Genomic DNA, 11298 nt, shown 5'->3' on the forward strand with positions numbered 1-11298 from the left:
GAATTTGTTGTATAATTTGACAATATTTTCTTGGTTGTCTCCTAGTATTTTATACAGTGTATTCAGAAAGAATAAAATTTTCTTAAGTCATATATGCGACTTGATAGTAAAATAGGTTTTGTTATTATTTCTTTACATGCTCATTAAGTGACCCTTGGTGGTCCAGCAGTGCCCTATTCTCAGCCTACTCAATACAACCTCCTCCTTACTCTTTGACCTAAACAATGCCATTCCTATGTGGTAGACTTAATTTCCCAAAGCTTGTGGTTTGTAACTGAATGCAAGGTTTTTTTGCCATTGTAAATATATTTTCTCTCTAAAGGCCGCAATGAGGTCAACCTTGCTTATCTCCAAAACAAGGTTTCCATCTCCAACTGCCTCCTTGGCAGCCACAGCAACCCTAAAAGTACATGTAATATACAGTATTGATACAAGTGGATCAAGTCACTATAGGTTAAAGTATAAGTAAATACATAGTAAAGAAATGAAGGAAAAAAAATTAAGTCCAGGTGCTCTCAATCTTTAAATGTGTTAAGAACTGTCAGCTATTGTTCATGGGGCCCTGATTGTAAAGGACTAATGAGCCTATATAACGCTCTAGTTCGATCATGCTTGGACTAGAATGCAATGTATGTAATTCTGCCACCAAAAAATAATATTGGCATCACGGATCCAATTCAAAATATGGGGTTGAGGATTGTACTGGGGCTTTTCGGTCCAGTCCTGTCTGTAGCCTCCATGTCAGCTCCCCTTAAACTTTCTACATAATTTGATAGACTGAAATTCTGTGCTAGGATTATAGCTACTCCTACTCACCCTCTAAATAATCACTTTTATTATGCTAATTATCAGGGCACCAAATGTATACCTTTCTTTGCCTGATTGTATTTGCTATGTAGTTTTCAGTGACCCCACCCCAAAAAGAAACCAAATCGATTGTCTTTTACCTGACCCTAAAATTGTACTATCACTGGCAAAATATAATAAAGCCACCCCTTCTGACTACATATAGAAACAGGAGTTTAAAAAAAAATCAAAAACGCACTGCCCTCAGTGTCATATGTATATACAGATGGTTCCAGGGAAGTCAGGAAATATGTATTTTCACTAAATCTTCTAGTAAGCAACTATAGTGCTGAAATGATAGCCATAAATAAATCCCTCGACATTATCCCCTAACCATCTAGACAAGCAAATAATAGTTACTTGCTCTGACTCCATGGCTGTCTGCAAATATTTAATCATCCTTTAACCAATAACCCTATGGTACTGGATATATTGTACTCATTGAGATGTCTTAAGCAGCAAGGGAAAAGAGTATTTTTTCTTTGGATTCCTGGTCATTGGGTATCCCTGGCAATGAGAGCTGTTATGGCTGCTAAGGAGGCAGTTAGAGATGAAAACCTTATTATGGAAGTAAGCAAAGTTGACCTCATTGCGGCCTTTAAGGAGAAAATATATTTACAATGGCAAAAAAAACTTATTTTCAGTTACAAACAACAAGCTTCGTGAAATCAAGTCTATTACACAAGAATGGCCTTCATCGTTTAGGTAAAAGAGATTGAGTAGGCTGAGAATAGGGCACAGCTGGATCACCAAAGGCCACTTAATGACCTGTACCCTCTGTCCATATGCGGATCATGCAAAGAAATAATAACAACAAAACATATTTTACTATCATGACTTAAGAAAATTTTATTCTCTCCCGAATACACTCTTTGAAATGTTAGGGGACAATCAAGAAAATATTACCAAATTATTCAGCTATCTGCCAGCAGCAAATTTAATAAATGAAATACGATCTACTATACTGATAACAAGAATTAAATAAATAAATGATTAAAAAGTAAATAAAATAACTGGCGCGTCGACCCTGCTGGATTGGAGGGAAAAAAACGGCTATATTTATGAATTGAATGATTATTTAATATCGAACTGGTGAATGTAAAAAAAAAAAAAAATTACCAGAGCTTGTTTTACCAAGAATATTTAATAATCTATTATTAAAGTTCTGACAGTGGTACTGGTCAATGGTACTTGCACAATAAAGACGTACCACAAGACCTTACAGATCACATCTCCAATAGTATTTTACTAAATATTATGAAATCATTAAACATTGTAAAAACAATTTTCCATTAAAAAACGAACCTTTTTAGGAATTAGGGGATCTTTGAAGTTTGAACTTGAAGATCTAAGCTTGTCTTTATCCGCTTTTCTGTCTAATCTGACTGCCAATGATGATTACTAATTGATAAATATATCGATTATTATAGAAAGACCTGTTGATTATTTTTTAAAAATCGATTTTCTAGAAAAACTGGACATTTTTTTATTTTGGAATTCTTTTAATAAAATTAATTGGTAATTAGACAAAATGTAATAGTAAGATTTATAATTAGTTAAGCATCTATGTGTTTGTTTTTAATTGATGGAGAATGAAAGATGGTTTATAACATCAGTGTAACCTTCCCCTCCTGGTTAGTGACGTTAGTCGAGCCCGTTCACGATAGTCTGTTCTTTATAGGTCCCTGCATCGGCTAACGAATGAGATGACAGTCATGAAATAACGTCGATCGGATTGTTAATCATGGAAAACCCTTTTTCCCAGAGTGAGGAGGAGTACGAAATATTCAGTCGGGAGGACACGACAGGTCATCACGTCTCATACGGCGACATCGCCTCCAAACTCATCAAAGACAGGCTATGGCTCACCGCCCTCGAACTCCACACCGAGCTCGTCGAAGCTGGCAAAGAGGTGCCGAAGCTCAGAGAATTCTTTTCGAACCCTGTCAATTTCGAAAATCAATCCAGGCTCGACTTAATGCCATCGATGCGTAAGTTAAACAATTTCGAATTATCTTCGCAAGCTCTCCCCTTCTTCATACTTCATACTGCCAGTAAATCAATCTCATCTTTTGCATCGCGACATGTTTCATTCTGGTCTTTCCATCCTGTTTTGGATCTGTCAAACCATTTCGCCATCTTCAGACGTGGCCTTGTAGAGATAAACAACAAAAACTTACTTAAAGACAAACAAAATAAATTTTCTTCTTATTACAAGACTAACACAAAATTAAGTGATTTGCGATCATTGTTACACATTAAGCAATCATTATGATTTATTCATTTCCACCTCTTTGCATCCCTACAAATCCTTAACCATCACTAACAATTCAATATAATCCCCAAATTGTGATATCTGGTGTGTAATACACAACCATAATTGTCACTTGCCATATTCATAAAACTAAATGTCATCTAAAGCATGGTCCACACCTATAACGATCTACGCCAAATGCTTTCTTCGCAAATGTTATCGGATCGAAAGATATTTTCACACAGATACACTGAGAGGCAAAAAAGTGCCCACCATATTGTTTTCATGGTTTAATGCATATTTTTAAAGAAAAATATAAAATAATTAAATAAAAACTTAAACTGAGTATAACAGTTGTACCAAAAAAGAACAACGAAGGAAATATTCAATTCAGTACAGAGTATTGCCTCCTGTTGCATTGATCCACCATGTGCATTCAACCTGCCATCGATTTTATTAGGTTTTGATTGTAATGCTGTGTATATTTTCATACTCCTGCCATTCATAATTTCTGCAAATTCTCTGGCATCACTGGGCGACATTTTACCCACTTTGACAACTCGTCAAACAAAAAGTGTTTGTTTGGGTTGAATTCTACATGCTGGCCACTCCTAACATTGAATTGCAGCCGGTTCCAATTAGTCACTAAGAACCTTATCCCGCATAAAAATAAAACCATCGCCAATTAGTCGTATATTAGGAACAACTTCTGATAACACATCTTCAATGTATCAAGGAGCTTTTAGGGAACCAATGATGAAGATTTAGTTTGTGCGACCTTCCCAAAGCATAACACCACCACCTCCATGGCTTCTCAGGAGTGAAAATGTTGCGGGGATATATCGCTCTCCTGTTCTCCTCCAAATCAAATTTTTATGGGTATGGACCCAGTTTATGATATAAAATTTTCAGCGAGATCTTCAAGCCAGGCTACTCTAGATTCGCTGGACATGACAAGGTTTTCAGAAGACGGGGAGCGCATTGTCGATGATAAAGTGGCAATACTCGAATTTGAACTCAGGAAGGCGAAGGAGACGATCAGCGCACTTAGGGCGAATCTCACTGTCGCAACAGGTAAAAACATATATATGTATATACAAAAAATACTTTTTATTTTAATTTAATAACTTTTTTTTAGTTGAAGGAACAAACTGTCAAAAAAGTGGTAAATGTGAGCCAATCAAGCCACACGAGCAACGGGCGTTAAACTTCTTAATAAATGAATATCTCCTCATGAATGGCTACAAGCTGACATCAATTACATTTTCAGATGAAAATGAAGATCAAGTATGATTAAATTAAATTAAATGTAATTTGTTTATACAAAGTTTACTCATAAATTTATTTATGCACATAATGCTCTACCTTTTGTGGTAAACACTAGGGCAGAAATAAATAAAACCAACATACTTTACAGCAATATTTTAATTTTTATAATTTATCTGTTGTCATTCTATTTAACTATTTCACCAAAGGATTTTGAAGATTGGGACGATGTTGGTTTGAATATGGCAAAACCGGCAGAACTACTCCATCTGTACAGAGTCGGGATCAGTGAAACAGTGAAAAACACGGAAAGCCGTGAGAGTCAGACGGATCCGATTCCGAATGTAAATCAATGTCTATTGTATAAAATCAATATTGCCGACTGACTTTTGCCTTTTTGTTCCAGATCGAGGATTTACTGGAGTTGAGCAGGAAAGTTGAATTTCTTGAAGAGGAAAATCTTGAATACAAAAATGCCAAATCGGTGAAATCTGACACCTGTTCTATTGGTATTCAGTGTGAACAGTCAGAAATGAAAAATGAAGTGGTCACCTACAGATCAGACATATCAGGCAGTTTTGAAGAATTGAACCAGACCGAGCTCGAATCAGGGAAGCTCAGTTTGCTCAATGAGACCATAGACATGGACATCGAAGGCGATGTTGAGGAAGTGTCATCACTCGACTTAAGTTACAAAAAGGAAGAGAAGGAAGAGACGCCGTCCATCATATCGAGCGATGAAAAAGAAGAAAGTCCAAAACCTCTCTTGAAGCTGGCCAGCACAAACTCGTGAGCCAAAAATAATTAATTAAAAAACAAAACAAGAAAACTTTATGAATAAACCACATTTTCAGGCCATTCGAAGGGGTTGTTTGGTCGTATCTTCCTCATCTGAGAACCATAGATGGACAGATCACGCATGAAGGTCTGGTCGTTTATCTGGGCCAGTCCTTCTCCTCTATTTTACAGCAGCTGCCCAACAACAAAGAATGGCTGCACAAAGTTGTCCCGATACTCATCACCGTGATCTGCCTCCATCCCGATGAAAAGGCAAAGGATTCTTTAATCCACTGTCTCCTCACTCTGAAAAAACGTCCTAATCAGGAAGACAGAAATATTATTTTAGCCGGTAATTTATTTATTATTATTTAACAGATCCGGTCCATGTGCTTTTTACAGTGGCTGATCGGGGTAATGTGATTCGGTCTAGCAAATTTTTCCCGCCCACTGGCATCAGCCAAACACGCCTGAATGTCCATTTTTATTATTGGGGTAATTAATCATACAATTAAAGTGCTGCATTATTATTATGAGGGATTAGGTAAAATTGAAAAATCTATATATTTAGAGAATTAATTCTTCATTTGTGCTTTCATCCTTTTTCATGGATTGTGCAAGAACAACTGTAGGTGTCTTGAAGACTGAAGTCATGATAGATCAAGTGGTAGAGCACCAGGTTACTGAACCGGATGCTGTGGATTTGAGTCCTTCTCTTGACACTAATTTTTCTTCTTAGCCACACTTTACATAAAAAAATAAATCAATTAAAAATAATTACTTTGATTATGAGGATCAACTAAAACATATATATTTCAGAAAACCGAAGTAATTACTGCAGGGAAGTATTCAGATTACACAAAATTTCAGGTTATTGAGGGTGTTAAACCTCTCACTCGCCCACTTTCTCTCTTTTCTTTTTTTCACACAGTCCATCACTCACCCACTCTCTCTCTCTCTCACACACACACACTCACTCCCTCTAGAAATGGTGAATGATGGGGTGAGTGTGATGTTCAATCCTTTTTTAAAAAAGATAGTTCCTACTCCTCATCAGGTTGAAGGATTTCTACAACCATGTCTCTTGACATGAATTGCAAAAGTCGAGAATTTGACGATGAGCTAAGGGCTCAAAATCTGGATCGTTGGAAAACAACTTACTGTGAGTAGGAACTATCTTTAAAAAAAAAAGACTCACTCTCTCTTATTCATTTTTACTCTCCCTCCCATATTCCCAAATAATGTTTCATTTGTTTTCTTAAATTTTTTCAAGTTTGGATTACTGGAATGTTGGGAGTACTAAAGTTCCAGTTAGGGATGGGTAACCCCACCCTATTATGGCATTTGGTCTATCACCATCTTTACTCATACTTAATAAACGAAACTATTTATCCGTATACCATATCAAACCAATTATCATTTGCTCTCAATGTATCAACAGCTGATTTGTTTAGACATTTTTAAAAATGAAAATTTCAGGTATCTGCCGATTGTGCGAAACAGTCCAAGATGAAACGTTGAACAGCCAGATATTGTCGCACTGCGGGGAGATCATGGTTCACAAATATCCGGAAAAAAGGATCCTAATAGCGCAGGCATGCGCTCACTTGTCGCTTTTAATTTCCGTAATGAACATGTTAAAAAAAATTTCATTTAAAAAACATGTAATTGTAATTTTTTATTCGTTATTTTTAAAGAGCGAACTACGGGATTCTTTCCTGATTTCCATGCTGAAACAGCTTGTTGAAGATCGTGACGAAGGAGTGAGAGCCCAATCGGCGATGAGCCTGGCAGTTATCGCTTGCTATTTATCATCGGACAAATATTCGGATGTAAGTAAAGATTTGAAATCTTTATATAGTTGAATATATATATTTTTTTCTTTCAGATCGAGGAGTTGACGATGAAGTGTTTGTTAGATAAGAGCGAACAAGTTGTAAAGATTGTACAACATATTTTGCTTCCTGTTGTCGCGCGCCGAGCTCTTGGGCTGAATATTTTCCACACTCATTTAATTTTAAACTCTTTGAACATGTTAGATAAAATTATAGAGGTATTTATTCTATGTTTGCTCACATTTTTTTTGTGATAACCCATTTGGTTTTAGAAACTTGATAAGGATGTCGTATGCTGCAACATTATCAATGGGCTGGTACAAATTCTCCCTCATCTGATTATGTTTTCAGCATCGGCAGATACTGTGATAGAGTCAATGGGCCCTGACATACCTCCTCCTCAACACCGTATGTTGTTGCCTGCTATCACCCTCTCCTCTTTTGTTCATTCATTTTTATTCCAGGCTCAGGATTTACAAATATATGCAAAGGCCTGTCAGACCCGTTGCTGTTTTACGAGGGGCATCCTGTTGGAGCGCTGATAGGGGCTTTCGACTATTGTTTGCATCAGTTGTCGCCCTGGCCTCAGCTTTCCTGGGTCATCGATGTTTTGTAAGCTCTACTCTATTTTAAAAAGTTAACCACTTTATACAACTGAAACAACCAGAAATAAGAGATGTTAATTTTAGAATTCCAAAATTGTTGCAAATCCTAGATAAAGTAGATCCAGAAAGGGAAGAAATTATTTTAAAGTTTGTACACTATTTTGTAAATTTGACAGCTGGCTTTGGCAACATTTTTACAAAACAGCACGTAAGTTTTAATAGAATAATAGTAATTAATATTATTAAGCATAAAATGGCATGTTGAATTCTAGGTGAAGAGAGTTTTCTTGGATCAGTTGGTGAAGCTCGAGAAAGAACTTATTGATATGGAAAATGACGAGTTCCCATCTTTTTCATTCATTCCTGTATTCTGCTTGGGCATTTTGGCACCTCTTCAAGTGAGAACATTTGCAAAACTTTTTAAAACGTTGAATAAAACCCCTTTCTCTTTTTGTTTCAGTGTTGTGAAGAAGAGCTGAGTCAAGTTTTAGGAAGGCTTCTTGTGTCATTGGGTCTTTGTTCCGCGCCATTGTCATCACTGAGGTTGACGGTGAAAGAACTCGCACAAGGGCCAAAACATTCCAACGCTTTAATGTCTGCTCTTTGGCAAGGTATTACAACATATACAGTTTACCAAAATTAAAAATAAAACCGTATTGTTTCAGGAGTTGTACATCAAAGAGCAAGCGTAAAAAAGGCTACTTCCAGTCTTCTTATAGAAACGGTGGCTAGTAGTTCAGAACAGGTGATCTCTTCTAGAATCATCCCCGCACTCATAACACTTGCTAGTGATCCTGATATGTAAGTAAAATAATAAATTTAACTCAAATTTTTAATATATACATATTTAAAAAAAACTTAAAAACAGCTCTGTGAGGACATCTACACTCCCAGTTTACGCTTTGATCATCGAATACTCAAAGAACAAGGAAGTCCTCGACAAGACTTACTTACAGGTGCGCAGTGTGTTGGACGACCCTGCATCAAAAGAGAATGCATCTTTGATGACAGAAATTGTAGGCTCACTCATGAAAATAGGGATGAAATCTGAATCGAGCTTCCGTGAAGACAGTGAGTAATAAAAATTTTAAATAAAAATAATTCTTAAAAAATCATAAATTTTCCTGTAGCCATTTTCCCTGAGCTTGACAGGATAACAAAATCTGCATTTGACCTCAACACCGAAACAAGTTGCCTAGTGGCGGCATCTCTTGTTGATGCTTACTCCAACATGATTTTTTTTGAAATATCGAAAAACTGCATTAACACTATGGTATTGCCGACTTTGAGGTGAGACAGCCTTTAACTAGTTAAAAGTTTCAATATACCATAAAGCTCTTATTTGATATAGGCTCCTGGAAACGTTCTGTAAAGAAGTGCTCACGACACACGTCACAGCTGTTACAAATATGATCAAGGAGGTTGAAGGCAGAGTAAGTGTACTCGTAACTTCGCCTTCATCGAGGTGAGCCCACAATCTTTATATATAAATTTATATATATCTTTATACATAAATGTTAAAGGATCAAAGACCTGTTACCCATAACACATACTTTTCACTCTCCTTTTTCTTCCATCTTTGTTTTCTTCCATCTTTGTTTGGATTTCATTAGCAATGTTTGACTAGACCCTATAAAGGTTTTTAATTTACAGTACTCTCTCAGTAATCTAATCTAATCTGCATTTGTATTAATTAGTTGGGGGTATTTGGATTAGTGGAAAAATTTGAATTGCAAAGTTGTTAAAAAATATATATATTAAAATATATAACAAATTAAAATAAAAATTCAATATCACGCTTAAAATTCAAACCATACTCAAAACTTTAATCCTATTAGAATACATATTTGTATACACTCAATTTCTCTAAATGATTTTTTTTTATTTTTATTTGTTTAACATTGCCTTCATTGCTTCTTCCTCTTTTTCTCTCATTTTTAAGCAGTTATTATATTTAACACAAGAAAAATGTATACGAACCTAACATTTCATTTTTTAGTAGTGAATGAAGATGTTTTCACTGATCAAAAAAAAAAAATTGTATAATCTAAGCTGGTCTTGGTCTTTCGAATGACTCATACACACCCACCCACCCCTCATTCATTCACTTACTCACTACCTCATTTTCTCTTCTCATTCACTCACTCATCCACTCCCTCACTTTCACTCTCTCTCTCTCATTCATTCACTCACGCACTCTCTCTCCCTCTCTTTTTCTCCGACTCACTTAGTCTCATTTGTTTCCTTTAAAATTCTGACCATGAATTTTTGTTCAGTTCGTATTACAGGAATGTTTAGAGTATCAAAGTTCGGATTAGAGAGAGCACTATATATTTCTGATAGAAGTAATTAAGTATAAGTGTACACTTTTTTAAACTTAATTCTGATTTTAAAAATATGAAATCTTGTGGGGGGGGGAAACCATTTCCTATCATCTGCACACTCATAGGTGTCTGAACAATTTTAGCTCCTGGTTTCCATAGCAACACATATAGCTAGAATAATGCTATATCTTTTTTCGTTATTTTTTTGTTTCAAGCCGATCGAACATGAACCTGGCTGGAATCTCGTCATCAAATGTTGAAGAGATGAAACAGAGGGTGACCAAGATCTTCAACTCGCCCAAGACCTCCAATATACAGAGTATGTTCTGGAAGAAATAGACTTAGAAGGACGAAAGTGAGCACATTACAATTTTATATAATTACGTTTTAAAGTATGACAATCGTATTTATGTTTGTAAATTACGAGAAAGACCGTATATGTTTATTTAACCGGATCTATATTAGGTTAGTAAGATGGCATCCATTCTTCACATTTCCACTAGTGGCATGTCTTTTGTTTATTAAAAGTTGGTGAGAAAAAATATTGAAAATGTTCTAGTCAACAGTCTGCATTTAAATCAGAATTGAAATTTATTTTTCAAATTGAAACTTTTCCCTAACTGCTCAATCAAATATTAACAAAAATTATATTGACCCAATGAAGCGCTAAATCTGAAATATATTTATTTATTTATTAAACAAAATTTCACTATTCCTTTTAATAATACACCAGGATAATTATGCATCTACGTGCTAAATCACTTCATCAAACCATAATTTAAAATTTATCGTCAAGATAATTGTTGTAATAGTTTGTCACGACTCGAACCAAACTACAGAATCTAATCCATAGTCAAAAAAATGAAATCATTCGCAAGAAGTCCTTTTAATAAGTTGTCAAAGATGAAAAACCATTTTAAACTAAAGTGAAAATAAATACGGAGTGAGAAAAAAAAAAAATCTCAGCATAAAGCACACCTCTTTTCTGTCTCATTGTCAGTTAAATATATAAATAAAATAATTTTAAAGTATAACGTAGACCGGATGCCGAGAGCCATGAATTGAACGAACCTACACACGGAGCAACATACCAGCTTATTTGAAGAAAAATCACTGTTAAGAACGTTACCCTTTTTCTACAGCTTTTCATCCATCCGGATACAAATCCATTCCAAAAAATACATTTTCTTAGTTCTCTTCTCTTTCCTGTCTTTCTCGTGTGTTTTGTATTGAACTGCAGCCATTTGAGCATCTCGATCTGGTTACTGACTCTCTGCTCCATGTAAAAAATATTTTGAAAAAAAAAAAAAACTATTTTTAAATTGTTTGTTATATTTTGATGGTTTTAATTTATGAAGATCTTTTTTTGTAACGCAATGGTGTATTGAATG

At 35.4% G+C, this 11298-nt stretch overlaps 1 protein-coding gene across 1 annotated transcript; it reads left to right on the forward strand.

The window, feature by feature from the left end:
- Nucleotides 1-2456: 2456 nt before the first annotated feature.
- On the forward strand, nucleotides 2457-11123 carry LOC106665908 (lisH domain and HEAT repeat-containing protein KIAA1468-like). The gene is made up of 19 exons (XM_014392712.2): nucleotides 2457-2837; nucleotides 4013-4174; nucleotides 4239-4387; nucleotides 4576-4710; nucleotides 4773-5155; nucleotides 5221-5495; nucleotides 6623-6768; nucleotides 6841-6975; nucleotides 7032-7196; nucleotides 7251-7386; nucleotides 7443-7590; nucleotides 7668-7791; nucleotides 7856-7981; nucleotides 8044-8194; nucleotides 8249-8384; nucleotides 8452-8654; nucleotides 8714-8873; nucleotides 8935-9048; nucleotides 10123-11123. The coding sequence occupies exons 1-19, from the start codon at nucleotides 2591-2593 to the stop codon at nucleotides 10244-10246; spliced, it is 3219 nt and encodes a 1072-aa protein (XP_014248198.1). The 5' UTR covers nucleotides 2457-2590; the 3' UTR covers nucleotides 10247-11123.
- The last annotated feature ends 175 nt before the right edge of the window (nucleotides 11124-11298 follow it).

This window comes from Cimex lectularius, unplaced genomic scaffold, assembly GCF_000648675.2.
Source record: "Cimex lectularius strain Harlan isolate CLEC.00 unplaced genomic scaffold, Clec_2.1 scaffold49, whole genome shotgun sequence".
Lineage (NCBI taxonomy): Eukaryota > Metazoa > Arthropoda > Insecta > Hemiptera > Cimicidae > Cimex > Cimex lectularius.